Genomic DNA, 16,141 nt, shown 5'->3' on the forward strand with positions numbered 1-16,141 from the left:
TTGTTTATCTTTATGCAGTTTGTCCTCTCTCAATCCAATGCAAAAATGGGACCCTTAAATTTTCTGGGGTTTATTTCTTCAAGATTATAGAAAAAAGCAAAAAATTAAAGCTAAAAAGTAACTTTAAAAATCAATTAAAACAAGTTTTGGAGTTCATAGGATGTTAAAGTGAACTCTTTATTGAATGTTATCCATTTAGAAGAGGATTAAGAAGGTGCTTGGTTCCTTTTGTTAAGAAATGATAAGGAAATTTGTACCAATCCTGAAAGTGGAGGCCATAATTGATTGCAGGCTTGCTTCTACATTTCTCCAACCTTTAATCCTTTGTTCCCACCATTTTCAGGATAGGACAGCCTCTGGGTCGTGGGCATTGCTTCAAGCCAACTTCTGTTAATCATTCAAAAGGTTCAGAGAGAGCCAGCGCAGGTGAATCCAAACAAACCTGATGTGGCTTAAGTATTATTAACCGAGGGGAGAAGAAAGAAAAAAATGGAAATGGGGAAGAAGAAGAAAAAGATTTTTTTTCATGTCTGTGTTGAAAGAGAAAGATGGTAGGCGACTCAATAGTGATTAAAATCAGTTTTGGCCCATTTTTTGTTAATCAATCTCTTACCCATTTCTAAATCTTGTAAAAATTGCAACTCGAACAAAAACCAAATCTACTTAAACACAAGATTTATACAGGTTCGCCTCAAAGTAAGACTACATCTTGCCTTTCGCCACAGTAGTAATCCATTATAAAAATAAAATAATTTACAAGAGAAATAGCACACACTAATATTTTTTCTCGAACCTCTCTCAGCCTCAATTGATGATCCTCCTCGATGATTGACCATAACAACAACGCTCCCAAATATAAAGAGAAAACTAGGGTAACCGTAATACAAATGTGAAATCCCCAAACTTAACACTAAATGCATCTTACCAGTCAAAATTTGTTGTTCTCTCTCATGATATATAATGTTAACTGGTTTCCATCCGAGTGAAGTAACAAAAATCAAAAACATCTTGAATAAACTGAACTACTCCGGGTAGGCTCACTCCCTTTAAACGACAGTCAAACTGCTTACAGGCAAGCTTTTCTTTGTATAGTAAGCTTAGTGCATCAAGCTTACTTGAACGAAACGATTTGAGAGGACAAGGTTGGAGGGGTAGGCATTCCAATTTGAGAACCAAAACAAGAGAAATCAAATCAAAGGCTATCTCAGTGAGAAGAGAGAGCAATAGGATATGTTTGGCCTTCACCAACCTCATCCAAAATGAGAAAGTATAGACACATCCAATCATTCTAACTCTATTGTCCTTTCTTTACATTAGGAAGAAAGAAAATTGACATTTTACTTGTATTTCATGAAAAAAGAGTTTTAACTAAGTTCAGCCAATCTTGGCTGCATTCAAATTTTTTGTCCTTTAAAAGTGTTATTTGCTTTAGTATATTAACAATAAAATCATTGTTTACATTTTATCATTAAAATAAAAAAAAAAAATCTAAAAACAATTCAAAGATGAATATGCATGAGACAAGGAAAAGACGTTGAATAAGAAGAAATTTATGTTTTAAGTCATTCAACTTAAATTTTAGGTATGAAATTAATATGGTGGAATTTCACTGGAGTCTCACAGAAGGAGGTCTCACAGAAGAGTCTCAATTAAAAGTATTTTAGTTATGTTAATCTTCTATTTACCTTCACTTTATTCTAAGATTTATCTTTTAGTATTTAACTTTGGGTGTAACTGAGATAAGGGTAGTTTAATTGTAATTGGATTCTACATGTTTCCTCTATTATAAATAGAAGCTCATTGTACTCAAATTACATTAAGTTAGTGAAATATTTCTCTTTTCTAGAAATTCAACATTGTAATAGAGTGGGTTCTATCAATTAACTCGGTCAACCCACGGAGATAATGTGAATTTTTTTTTTATCTATCATCTCTAGTAGTTTAGCTTCCTATTCTTTCTTTTTCTTTCTTTTTAGTCCCAATACTCGTTATTTCTTAGCATTTTCAGTTATATAGTAAAATTTTTATATTTAAAATTATATATTTATGAAAATATCTTTGAGTCTAATTTCTAACTCAAAAATAATCTTGGTGATCGGAATTTTCTACAAAGAAAAATCGATATTTGAAGCAGCAAAGGTCTTACTCCTAGATAGGTTCGAGCAACAATAGAAAGCTTTAATTATTGAGTCATTTTATATAATCAATAATGAGACTTTATATTCATATTTATATGTCAAAAGAAAGATTTGTAAGTCTATTTTCTACTCAATCAAACTAATTCTCAATCTGAGTTTTCTAGAGGGAGATATAAATTTCACAAACGTCAGTGGTCAAACTATCAGATTTCTACCCTATCAAATTATTTATCTCAAAAGAGATATAAGTTATGAAGAAATATTATATTTGAATGAAACTTATCTATGTCTAGTTTCAGAAGGAGAAACTATTGTGTCAATCTAATATATGTGTAAGGAGATATTCGTATTGGAGTTGACAACTATCAAGCTATAGAATAAAAAAACAAAGAGGTCATAACAAATTAAAGAACGGAGTTTTAAGTAAAAATAAGTATCAAATTACAGCTCCTTGAGTCGAGTTTCTTAAGCAACAAAATTTTATGATTCAGATCTATATTGTGGGAGATATTGATATCAGAAGTACTGGAGGTTAGTTCTATCAAAAATCTCTCATTTTTCCTATTTTCTCTCCTACTATATCTCCATGCATTGGTGTGAATTTAATTCATTTTCTCCTAGAATCCTAAGTTTTAGCCAAATTTCTCTTCTAATCAAAGAGTTTTGGTCAAAATTAATCACTCGATGATGTGCTCGTTCAACGTATGTAAGAATTTCTTGCTTTGATGTTGTTTTCAAGTTTTGTGTTTTTGTTACTTGGTTATGTATCTTACGCATCGTCAACTTCGAAAATTGTGGTCACCCCTAAAAAAAGTTATACTTGGTCAAATTTATTAAGTTCTACCGTTATAGTCTCCCCTAATTTTTTTTTAAAAGGTCATATTTTAGATTCATTTGGAAGTATGAGTGTTGCATAGTCGCCTCCTTCCGGTTAAAATTGTTTTCCTCTAGTATTTTTTCAATTTATCTTCTTGTGTATTCATCACTTCAGAGCAATGCCTAAATCCACTACCTAAAAAGTATAGGAGTGTGCCCAACATCCATATTGAGTCAAGTCTTTTATTCTTTACCCAAGAAGTAATTTTTATTTGAGTTACCCTTAAAAAGTGATTAGTCTCTTTGTTAAGCCTTAAAGTTGGGCCATTTTTTCCGCTTTTAAAATTGAGCACAATGTGTTTCAAACTATGATCGTTTTTACTGGTGTATGAAGTTTTGTCGTTAGGCCAATAGTGATTTTCTTCTCTCACATTGTGTTTTGTCCAAGCTGGGTCTCTATGTCCTTTTTAACCCCATCTGAGGAGAAGAAGTACAAGAAAGAGACAGTTTGTTCCACACGTTGTAGTAATTTTTATGTGACCAAGATATTTAAGAAAGGGGAAGAACAAATGAAGAAGATTTAACATTTATGATTAGTAAATGAAAATTGAAGACCAACAATCATTTTCATTACAAGTTGAAGTTATAAACTCCAACTTGAAGTGGAGTATTGAAAAACAGATATGGAAGAGTCTTACATGATTTTCACAGTAAGAAGTCTCATAGAGTCAGAAATTAATATGGTAGAGTCTTACAGGAGTCTCACATAAGGAGCTCTCACAAAAGATTCTTAGTTAAAGGTGTTTTAGTTATGTTAGTCTTTTATTTATTTTCAGTTGTTCAATTGTTCTAGAACTTATTTTAGTGTTTAACTTTGGGTATAATTGGGATAAAGGTAGTTTATTAGGAATTAAACGCCCTAATTCCAAACTAATGAGGGCAATAACAATAAAAGCAGAAGAAGGAAAAAAATAAGTATGAAAAAGCACAACAAGATTGATACAAGTTCGCTTCAAGGTGAGACTATGTCCTGTCTTTCGCTGCTGCAGTAATCCACTATGAAGATGAAATAGATTACAAGAGAAATCGCACACTTACAAGTGTTTCTCTCTGACCTTTCGGGCTACAACTCAAAATGCTCCTCGGATTAAGATGATCAAACCCTAATAACGTAGGGTGTTAATTAGGCTCCACAACTTAATATAGTTTAATTGTAATTGGATTATACTTGTTTCCTCTATTATAAATAGAAACTTATTGTACTCAAATTACATCAAGTTAGTGAAGTTTTTCCTTTTTCTAGAAATTCAACAACTTGAAGTCCAAGAAAAATATGAGTTCACCCATTAAACTCATTTCAACTCATTCTTCATTACACTAGAAAATTCTTGACATTAAGAGGGGTTTGTAGAACCAAATATGATATCATCCACATAAATTTGAAAGATAATCAAGTTTTGGTCATGGTTCTTTGTAAATAAAGTCTTATCTACGTTGCCTCTCTTATAACCATTCTTTTCATACTACCCTCCAAGAACATGCTTTAACCTATATAAAGCTTTGTGTTGTCTGTATACATGGTAAAACTTGCTCAAGTCTTCAAAACCTCCGGGTTGGTCAGCGTATACTTCTTCTTGAATGTACCCGTTTAAGAATGCGCTCTTTACATTTATTTGGTACAAGTTGAACTTCATGTGACAAACATAGACTAAGAGTATTTGAATCTAATCATGGCATGTACATAGGTTTCTTCGAAATCAATACCTTCTTCTTGGTTATATCCTTTAGCAACTAACCTAACTTTGTTTTTCACTACTTGATTTTCTTCATTTGCTTTGTTCCTAAAAACCCATTTTGTTCCTAACATTAAATTTAATTGAATCTGAAGAACAAATAAAACATCATGATGCTGAAGTGTAGGAGTAGCAGAGGAGGATCCCATCCCAAAGACCTTGGTTTGAGATCCATCTAGTATGGTATCAAATTTATCTGGTAAACACAAAGAAACATAAAGTCAAAGATTTTAATACCTATGAGATGCTCAGAGACCCCTGAGTTGATTATCCAAGATGAAGAGGAGGAAGTGGCAGAAATCACACCTGAGACAGTAGTAGCAACAACAATAGTGGAGGAGGAATTGGATGTGGGTACATCAAAGTTTTCAACCTCTACAATAGCTCAAAGTCATCATATGAGTTGTCTTGTTTCCTTTATGTGACTTAAATTTCTCTTCATTCTTTTCAGTATTATTAATTGAGGCCTGATTAGTAATAACCCAATTCGGCTTGCCAAGAATTTCCCAACAAGTATCAACCAGATGATTCAATCCTTCACAATAAATGCATAATCTGTTATCAATCCTCGAGGAGCTAAAACCAACTCTACCACCTCTCCCTCTACCTCCTTTAGAGTTCCTACTACAACCTCTTTTGGTTGAAGTTGTACCTCTATTACCAGAGTACATAGTTGAAAACATTTCAACCTGAGGAGTGGTAGAGTGGTCTGGGATCCGAAGTAATGTGACACTTATATCATCAAATGATGGAAGTATAGTGGGATTAAGGAGTTGTGATTTAACCACCTGAAGGTATGACTTAATATTAGCCAGACATATAGCCGCTACTAAGAACTCCGGTTGTTTTTCCTAAATCAAAATATAAATAGAATACGGCTGAGCAATTTTCTACTCTTGAATAAGTCCTCTAAATCGGGTTAAATACTCATGCAAATTTCCCCCTTGTTTAGTATTGGTCTGAAGGATATCATATAACTTTTGCAATATTTCGGTACTGGAATATAACTTGGCGCAAGTGTCCCAAATTTGCTTTATTGTCTCAACATGGACCACATTATATGACACGGACCACATTATATGACACATGCTCTTCGGTACTATTAATTAGCTAACTGATAACAAGAGTGTCATCCTTGAGCCACTTAGAATAAGAGGTATCTTCTTTGTCGACAGGTGGAGCTGGTCTAGTTAAGTGTCCTAAGAGGTCTCGAGTGATAAAGAACCTCTTAACTGATTGTGACCAACTTAAATAATTTGATAACCCTCTTAATGATATAGTAGTGATCTTAAGTAGATAACTTTTGCCCGCCATATAATCCCCATCCATCAAATAATTGTTAGGAATTAGACGCCCTAATTTTAAACTAACGAGAACAATAATAATAATCGTAGAAGAAGAAAAAAACAAGCACGAAAATACAACAAGATTTATACAAGTTCGCCACAAGGTGAAACTACATCCTGTCTTCCGCTGCTGTAGTAATTCACTATGAAGATGGAATAGTTTACAAGAGAAATCTCACATACTTACAAGTGTTTTTCTCTAATCCCTCTCTGGCCGCAACTCATGGTCCTTCTTCGATGATAAACCCTAATAGTGGTGCCTCAAATATAAGGAGAAAATTAGGGCAACCGTAATACAAGAGTGAAATCCCCAAATTGCTATTTGAAACAAGAGTCAATATATTGTGGACCTTTCGAGGGCTCCCCTTCCCCTTTCCAACCCCCACAACGACCTTACCATGAAGGTCGATCCGTGTACCGACTCAGCGTAAGGCGTTGATTAGGCTCCACAACTTAACAATAATAACTAGCCAATACTTATATGCACAATATCAACCAAAGGGATCAAATCGAGGCAAGATCAATCAATATAGATTAACTCAAGCTTAACTAATAAAGAACATCAATCATGTGTTTAATCAAGGGATAATTAGTCCACGTGCTAGCCCATATCAACCAACCAGATTTCAAACTTCCTTAATAAAGAAAGAATCTTTAAAATCAAATCAGAACTTTCAGAAGGAAATTTTCTAAAGCAGGAACCTTTCCTTCTATGCGCCAAGATAAATTTTGGAAACTTTCACAACCTTTTTACTTCATTTTTCCTCTTGAGCAATTTAGGTAACAAATCCTAGAGTTTAAATCAAATTATGAGTTCTTCAACGTGACAAAACAAGGTAGTTTCCTTTCTAAAAAAAATAAAATGTTTCCCTAAACAACATGAGTTCAAGGAGAAAAAACCAACAACAACTTTCAATCCTTTAGGAATTTCAATGCATGAAGACATGGCTATGATCATAAAATAGCATGATTACAATAGGTGAATATCACAGCTTGATCCAGAAACTGATTTCCCAAGGTTTCATAGCAGTATCACATAAAATTGCTTCTTTTATCAAAGCTTGCATAAATTTGAAAAACCGAAACAAGTAGTCCTATGTAAGATAGAATAAGCACTTGATTTTCATTCAATCTTAGATAAATCACCCTCAATTATAGTCCTTCTTTCTTAGACACAAACCGGTAATCACCTCAAAGGAAGAATTAAAGAAAAACTCATCTTTTCATGAGCACAAGATGTTCAACTTCGAACCTTGTTCATCCACAAGACTCCATCGAGAAGATTGATGAAGAACCATGATTAATCAGCAACTTAAGTTTAGGATCCTAAACCCATAGCTTTGATACCATGTTGGATTTAGGATCCCATGATGTTAAACAAAGAAGAACTAGATTAACTGAAGAAGAAGCCGAAGAGGAAGAGAGAAGAGAAGAGAGAAGAAGGAGAGAAGGAGGAGAAAAGAAAGTGGTTAACTAAGTGAGAGAGATAAAGAGAGAGGAAAGGAGGATTTACGGTTGTGAGTGACGTTTCTAAACCTCCCCATAATTATCTATTTATAATAGTAAAAAGTTAACTAATTACATGAATACCTTTACTCTAAGAAGGGTGAAAAGGGGGTAAGAAAATAAGATAATTTACATCAATACCACTATAAGTAGATTACTTCTTCCAACATGTATACCTATCAATATTGATTCCTTTTTTCCCTATTTCAATTACAAATTATTACTTTGAGAAATTAAACTTTCAAGCGATTCACAAGAGAAGTAATATTCCAACCTGGGAAACATTGACACAAAGATTCCATAATCACAATGTATGAGGAACTAGGACAGGTGGGCTAGGCAGGCTTATTCTTTGTCAAAGTAGAAGAGGGATGCGTAGGCTTCTTCTCCGTTGAGCAGGCTTCAAGGTCATGGGAGTGGCTTAGTCTAGCAGGAGAAAGAGGAAGGGACTGTGGGCAACTCGATTGCCTATGTGGATCGTTAGGTTGACTTTGATGAGCAGAAGGAGGAAGGAATTGAGGAAGGGAAAACAAAAGGCTTGTGTGAAGGAGGAAGAGAGGGAGGAAGAAGTGTTTCATCGTCGGGCGGCTCAGTCGGGCGGGTGAAAGAGGAATGAATAAAAATTGAAGGGAGGAAGAGAGAGAGGAAGGAGTGTTTCATCGCCGAGCGGCTCAGTTAGGCAGGTGAAAGAGGAGTGAATAAAAAATTGAAGGGAGGAGGAGAAGTTTGAGCGAAATTAAAACAACAATGTTGATGATGATCGCACGGTACATAACTTATTTTTGTAAAGTTTCACACATAAGGGTCTTTCGTACTGGATCACCCCTCTATATATATATATATATGTGTATCTCTGTGTGTGATTAGGAGAAGGATAAATATTAATAGGTTTTTCTTTTTGAGATATTATTATTGCATTATAGGTAGGATTTTGGGTTACCAGTAGATGTACTTTGGTGTTTGCAAATGATTAGCTGGGCTTAAGAATATTTTTGCAAAAACAACCTTTTGAGGTCCCATTATGCCCAATATTTTGAAAGTCAAATATTACATACTAAAAACCCTAAACAGGTCCTATCCTGCAAAATAACCCAAACTTGAGTCCCTTCTTTTAATACCTTAATTTAAAAGTAATCCAACGGCTAAAAAAAAACCCTAGATTAGTGGATGCCCGCTTCTCGAGACTCCATGCTCCAACGGTCATATGACCGTTAGAGCTCCTAAATCTTTTAAAACCCGATCCCTCCTTCAAAGCGAACGTCTCATTTCATTTCTCTCTGTCTCGCGTCCTCTGGCCGTCTGAAACTCAAGCCAAAAGTGGACCTGTCTTCCGCGAAGTGTCTGTACCTTCGGTTGATTGTTTTGTGAATTTGAAGCAATGGAGACTCCATCATCCATGAGAAGGGTCACAAGGTCTCAGACCAAGAACATATGCATTTCCAGTAAGTCGCATTTTCCTTTTCCCTCTATTGACGTTTTGAGAGTTTCTTGGATTTCTTAAGAAACTGAGGTGTTTCTTTTCTTATATTCTTCTTCTGATTTCAGAGGGAAAGAAGGATGAGGCCGAAATGGTTCTTCCGAGATCATCAAGAAAAGGAACGACCGATCGGTCTGCCCTGGTGGATATCACCAACGGTTCGCCAATTGTGGGTCTCGCCTTGGAGAACCTTGACACTCCTTCATCCGTTGACAAGAACTGCGCCCGACCAAAACAAACTCCAGGATCTGGAGAGGCTCTGCTTCGTGGGCAAGTTAAGACACTTCTGCAAAAGATTGAGGAAGGAACGGAGCTTATGAAGCAAAGGCCTTGTCCTTGTTTCCAAGGCCCAACGGACTCACCAGCTTTGGGACTTCTGGCCCCAACTCCGGCAAATACACCCCAAGCTGAGAATCTTTCCAATTCTGAAGAGTTCGATATCAAAGAAGACTCCATTATTACTGAGGTTAGATGTTTATCAACTTGGGAATCTTTTCTTGCTTTAATGCGACTCTGTTGTACTCTAAGCATGGGTAATTTGAATTTTTTTAGGTAAGTAATGACAATCTGAAGAAGGAAGGAGCCCTGGAATCTACGGAAAGTTCAATCACAAGGGCTCTGCTTTTTGAGTCGCCTGGAAAATCGGATGTTTCTGGGTCCTCTGTTTTCTCCTCCGAGATAACATATGAGATTAGTTCAAAGTCAATTGACGAAGACAACCCATCTGTTTGGTCTGTTCAATCCAATGCAAGTTCACACGAAGAGGAAGAAGAATATAGTGAAGTCTACAAACAAGAATATGAAGAAGAACAGGAACACTACGAGGGAGGAGAAATTGATGAACTGTGCGAAGGACTGAGCAGAATTTGCGTGGAGGGAAAGGGAATTCCGCCATTTGTGGGTCGACACACTCGGTTCGTTTACAACAGTGATGATGAGATTGAAGGAGAGGAGGTGGCTCCATCTGTTTCTCCAAGTGTTCTGCGCCTAAAGGGACTTCCAACCCCTGAGGGAAAACATCTGCGATTTAATGAAGAAGATGTCGAAGACCAGTAAGCGGTGATGGGTGTTTTGTTTTGTGTCGAGTAAAGTGTCTTTCCCTTGACACTATTTCCCTGAAATCACAGCATTTTTTTTATTTCTTTTGAGATTTATGGTAGACTGTATCTTGGCGAAGATTCATGAGATCTTTTGAATGTTCCAAAGTCCAATAAGATTTTCTACAAATTCTTTTGCTATTAGTGAGAAACTTTCTTCTCTCGCATTAATTTCGCCAAATTTCTGTACGCAATTTTCATTAATCTAATTGCAGGAATATGAATCTTTCTTCTGTTAGCATTTTTGGAATGTTAACACTCCCAATTTGAGCCTCTTATGTGAAAGATTCAGAGAATAGAGATCTGCAGAAACTGGCTTTAATTTCTACCGTAAGTAATTCGAAATAGATACATAGAACTAGCAAATAAACTTGATTAGAGAAATCATTATGACAATTTTTTGAAGTTCAGAGAATGGAAATCTGCAGAACTTTAATTTCTACCGTAGGTAATTCAAAACAAACACTAGAAAATAAGACTTGATTAGAGAAATCCAATGACAATTTTCGGAACTTCTCAGGCCACAAGGTTCCTTGCAAGAACTCCCTCGAAAGTAATTCCAGGACCAAAGGCCAATATCAGCCCCCACTCACAGTCCTCGTCCCTTTTCTTAGCATTCATCATCTCCTCGATCATGTAATCCAAGACGTAGACTATGGTGTTGCTACTGGCATTGCCGTAGTCCATCAATGCCCTCCTACTAGCATTCAACTTCTCCGGAAGCAGTTCCAGCTTCTTCTCCAACTTGTTCAAGATTGCTGGTCCTCCAGGATGCACAGCCCAGAACATCTTGTTGTACTCCTCGCTGTATCCAGCGTCTTTCATCAGTTTATGACAAAATGGCTGAATGTTGTCCTCGATGATCTGGGGAAGATCCCTCCCCAGCTTGAAGCTGATACCTTCTTCTGTCAGCCTCCCATCGATAGTCTTCTCTGTTTCAGGCAAGAAATGTTGAATTGCGGAGTGCAGTTCAAACAATGGAGTCTCCCCGGAGATGGGGTTGGTGCCAAGAATAATTGCTCCTGCCCCATCCCCAAAAAGTGCAGCGCCAACAAGATCGTAAGGTCGTTCTGGGCTTGGTGGCTTGAAACCAACTATTGTGGTCTCAGATGTGGCTAACAGAACGCGACTGCCGGGGTTGTTCTCTGCTATATCTTTGGCAACACGGAGAGCTGCTACGCCTCCAGAGCAGCCCATGAAGTAGAGCAGTACCCTTTGAGTTTCAGGATGGAGGCCGAGGCCTTTGGCGAGGTAGAGGTCACCACCTGGGAATCTAGCTTCACTGGAAGATACATAAACCAAGTGGGTTATGTCAGAAATGGGTCTGCCCCACTTTTTGATACATGCCTGTGAGGCTTCTACCGCCATTTCAGTTACAGCTTGGTTTGATATCTCCAGCCGCTGCTGGATTGTGGGTTGCCCTTCGGTAGCCAGCTCTGGGTACTTCTTTAGGATCTCCTCTGACATGACCACATATCTTGTCTTTACAGTCGTGGTCTTGCCTGATGATCCAGGTGAGAAAAAAAAAAAAAAAATCTGTCAGTAAATCATTCTGAACAGAAATTTCAGAGCAGATAAATCGTAACTAAAAGCAGTAGTGGGATTAATGTGAGACAGAGATACAGACAGAGTCGGGTGAGCTTCTGCTTGAGGTCAGGGTCGTCGCACTTGGTGCTCTTGAAGTAGCCATCGACAAGGAGCTCCTGCATGACAAGCTGGTGGGGGAACGCCTTGCCCAGGGCCATGATTGTTGCTTTACCGGGCGTGGCCTTCTTGGAGGAGCTAATCAGGTCCTGTGGCTTCACCATTTTTCTTAGACTTGCTGGAGCAGAGGAGAGAAGCGTGTGTGTGTGGCTCAGACTGCTGAATCAAGTTGCTGTTAAATACTGTAGCCTCAAGGAGAAGAAACTGAGCGCTCAAAGTTGGTCCAGGCATAGGAGTGAAATAGGTGAATAGTTATTATATTTGGATCAGAACCACTTTGATCAGTTTAGTTGACAGGTGCAGCACGGATGACTAGAGAGAAATTTTATGGTGAGGGATGGGATTCCCCAAGAACTGCTGAGACTGCAAGCACTTACTGATTGGAGGAATAACTCCAGCAACCCCATGGAAAGCCCCATTCCTCCAATCAAATATGCTCTTTAGAGTTCGTTGAAAATTTGGTTGCTTGTCATGGCCATGTTAGAATGCTCTTAGGAAAGAAAAGCAAACTGGTTGATGAGAACACTCAGGTCTCACCTGTAAAGCATGAGAGACCCAAAAAACTAAAAGGATTTTATGGTGAAATTTGGTTATACTTACCGTTCTAGGGTAGGTTGAAAATCAGGGTTACTCCAATTTTCAAACTTTAGAGGGTTCTACTAGTGTAAACTTAACATGGGTTATGGACCACACTCATGAAACCAATTAAGAAAAGGATTGAAATGTTACCATGGATTTTTATTTCTTTATCATATACAATTATACTGATTGGGCATTAAAATAGGTTCATAGAGAAAATATATAATTTATGAAAGAGTGGGTTATTTATTTTTTGTTTTTTTAATCAAATCTAAAGTTGTGATAAAGGGATGATGTCATGACCCTTCATTTTGCTTCAAATTTTTTGAGAGTTGTTGTAGGGGTACAAGCAATATGTCTTTGGTATCATTTAATGTCTCAAATTTTGGAAGTGTTGATATGATACATTATATTGAAAGTATTATATTTAATATCTTACATACCATTTTAACTTAAAATAGGTTGATAATGCTCAATGCATGGTATTTACTATCCAATACACTAGAGAATTTAAGAGCTCCAATATAAAAGGTGACAGTGTGACGTGCCCCCAGCCCCTGGAGAGAAAGTTAGTGCTCTAAATATTCTATATTTTTTTCTTGATGAACTCATCTTTGGTCGTCTTCCCTAGAAAATGCAAATTATATAACAAATTTCTCTTTACACTAACATGCTTTAAAAGACTTATCACTGTTGGAATGGGCCTGTCTTTAATATGCAAGTTGCGCCTTCGCTAATAGGTCGATCTTTTGGCGCAATGGTTAGTAACATGGTATCAGAGCAGGTTGGTCTCAAGTCCCGCTCTCCCCGTTTGTTCCGTCCCCGCATAGGTGGGACTTTGTCTTTGCCCGTCCCCGTATAGGTAGGATTGTGCATTTGCATTTGTACACGGGTGTTCCCCATGCGGGGGAGTGTTGAAATGGGTCTGTCTTTAATATGCAAGTTGCGCCTTTGCTAATAAGTCGATCTTTTGGCTCAATGGTTAGTAGCAATCACAAGGTAAAAGAGTTAGTGTTCTAAACAAGGTTACTTGATTATCCATTTCATTGTTTTACCCATTTATTTTAAAACTATATTAAACAATTTTTTTGCCAATTTAAAGATTTAATATCTTCTTACTCACAAATCATTTATTAAATGGAATGAATGTTTGTAATTTCATTATTTTGCCCATTTATTTTAAAACTATATGAAACATAATTTTTTGCCAATGTAAAGATTTAATATCTTCTTACTCACAAATCATTTATTAAATGGAATGAATGTTTGTAATTTGATACAAACAACATGAGTATGACCTAGATTTATCTAAGTTAGGTGCACCAGTTTTTAGTTTAACAGTCTATAGAATTTAGGATTCCATAGTGGAAAACTTTGATCTAGGTAGTGGAGAAAGAGAGGAGGAAGAAGGAGAAGAGAGGAATAAGAAACGGACAACTAGTTGAGAAAGAGAGAGAGAACTCGTGGGAAACAAAAGAATAGGTTAGAGGTGAGAGTGAGAAAGGGAGAGGCTTGATGTTCTACCCTATGCTTTAAGGCTCTTATTTATAGTTGTGGGATGATGTTTACAATGACTATAATGTCTTTAGGACTACATGCTTTAAGAAAGAAAAGACATAAGTGGACATACATCAACTAACATAATTACACCCTTATGTCATCTTTATAGAAGTCATCCTTATTTACCACTTTCCTACCCCTACACATGGGTGAGATCCTCCTTATTTACCAACCATGCCACCCCTTCATGTGGGTACCTTCTATGTCCCCAGTTTGGTGCTCATAATGGAAAAAACTTTCAAGCTAACTGATTTTGTGAGTATATCCGCAAGTTGGTTGTGAGATGAAACAAGTTTGAGACTTATAATGTATACTTGTAGCTTAACTCTGACAAAGTAACAATTAATTTCAATATGCTTAGTTCTCTCATGAAAAACTAGGTTGGAAGCAATGTGTATTGCAACTTGATTACCATAGTGAAGTTCCATCATGCCACATTTGTTAAATCCCATTTCTATTGGGAGGGATTTGATCCATAGAAGTTCGTTTACCGCATGTGCCACAATTCGATATTCTACCTCAACACTAAATCTTGCCACTACATTTTTTTTTACTTTTCCATTTCACAAGGTTGCCTCCAACTAGGGTACAATATCTTGAGGTGGATTTTCTATCATCCGGAGATTCAGCCCAATCTGCATTTGCTATGCTTTCAAGGTTGAGATGACCGTGGCACTATTATAAAAGCCCTTATCATGCAGCCTTGTTCAAGTATTTGAGGATTCTCTCTCGTGCAAGCCAATGAGAGATCTGAAGTTTGTGCATGTATTGGCTAACAACACTAACTGCAAATGAGATATTTGGTCTAGTCATTGTAAGATAAATCCGTTTTCTGACCAGCCTTTGGTACTTACCCATATCAACATCCTCACCAGAGCTTGCACTTAATTTTACACTTACATCCATCAGGGTGCCCATAGGATGACATCTCAACATTCCTATGTCTTTTAGCTAAGTAGATTACATACTTTCTTTGTGATAGGATAATGTCATGTTTGGACTAAAGGACTTCAATACTCAAGAAATACTTAAAGAGTCCCAAGTCCTTTCTCTTGAATTCATTGTATATCTTGTGTTTAATTTGACTTATATTGTCAGTATCACTTCCTGTTAGAATAATGTCATCCACGTATACAACAAGTAGCACCATACCCTTCGTAGTGTATTTGAAAAATACCAAATGGTCCACAAAACACATGGTGAATCCAAATCGAAGAATGATTTGACTGAAGTTGTCGAACCAAGCTCATTAAGATTGTTTTAACCCATATAAAGATATTTGTAAATGGCATCCCAACTCCCCCTCAATAACATAGTTAGGTGGTTGCTTCATATAAGTCTCCTCCTTAATATCCCCATTGAGAAAGGCATATTCACATCGAGCTGAAACACATAATAACGAGAGTTAGAAGTAAGAGATAATAAAAGGAGTACCAAGTTGAGCTTGGCGACAGGGAAGAAGGTTTCCTCATAGTCAACACCATAACACTAAGTGTAACCTTTTTCTATGAGGCAAACTTTAAGGCGGGCCATGGAACCATCCAGATTATGCTTAACAGTGAAGACCCACTTACATCCCGTTGATTGTTTCTCGGGTGTGAGGGGAACAACTTTTCAAGTCCAATTTTCATATAGGGCGACCATTTCTTCATCCATCGTTGTTTTCCATCTTGGATGTTGAAGGGCCTTCTAATAAGACTACAAAACAAAAGTAGATGATATGGAGGCAAGGAAGTGATGACAAAAAAATGGAGATGGGGTGAGAGGTAGATGGTCTTGTGCTAGACCTCGTCTCCTTCTGAAGACCAATTGGTTGAGTATCAAAGGGAGGACAAAAAATAAGAGGAGAAGAAGGAGAACTTACCTCTGAAGGACCTGGAGACTCCACATGTGTAGTATTAGCCAATGCTTTAGGGGGTTTTAAAAAATAAAAATATGGAATGGTGAAACAATATTTCACATCAACCAAATTTTAAAAAATATTTAAATTATAGTAGTTATAAAATTTATTATAAAATAAGACACTCGTAATCCTATATATGGAAGATATCCACCTAAGGAACTTAAAATAATGGATCAAATCCAGAATTATAGAAATTGACCTGATAAGCCATGTGATGGACTT

General features: G+C 36.8%; 2 protein-coding genes across 2 annotated transcripts; one reads left to right on the forward strand and one right to left on the reverse strand.

The window, feature by feature from the left end:
- The first annotated feature begins 8,875 nt into the window (after window positions 1–8,875).
- On the forward strand, window positions 8,876–10,317 carry LOC137944204 (uncharacterized). Its single transcript, XM_068789783.1, has 3 exons — window positions 8,876–9,041; window positions 9,145–9,542; window positions 9,629–10,317. The coding sequence occupies exons 1-3, from the start codon at window positions 8,978–8,980 to the stop codon at window positions 10,130–10,132; spliced, it is 966 nt and encodes a 321-aa protein (XP_068645884.1). The 5' UTR covers window positions 8,876–8,977; the 3' UTR covers window positions 10,133–10,317.
- A 277-nt stretch (window positions 10,318–10,594) lies between these two features.
- LOC137944786 (type III polyketide synthase B-like) lies at window positions 10,595–11,675 on the reverse strand. Its single transcript, XM_068790538.1, has one exon. It carries the CDS (start codon window positions 11,638–11,640, stop codon window positions 10,690–10,692), a length of 951 nt encoding a protein of 316 aa, XP_068646639.1. The 5' UTR covers window positions 11,641–11,675; the 3' UTR covers window positions 10,595–10,689.
- Between the last annotated feature and the right edge of the window lie 4,466 nt (window positions 11,676–16,141).

The sequence above is a fragment of the Aristolochia californica genome, unplaced genomic scaffold (assembly GCF_029961685.1).
Source record: "Aristolochia californica isolate CCGP_79_NKW_82.1479 unplaced genomic scaffold, dmAriCali1.0.hap1 SCAF_11, whole genome shotgun sequence".
Taxonomy (NCBI): domain Eukaryota; kingdom Viridiplantae; phylum Streptophyta; class Magnoliopsida; order Piperales; family Aristolochiaceae; genus Aristolochia; species Aristolochia californica.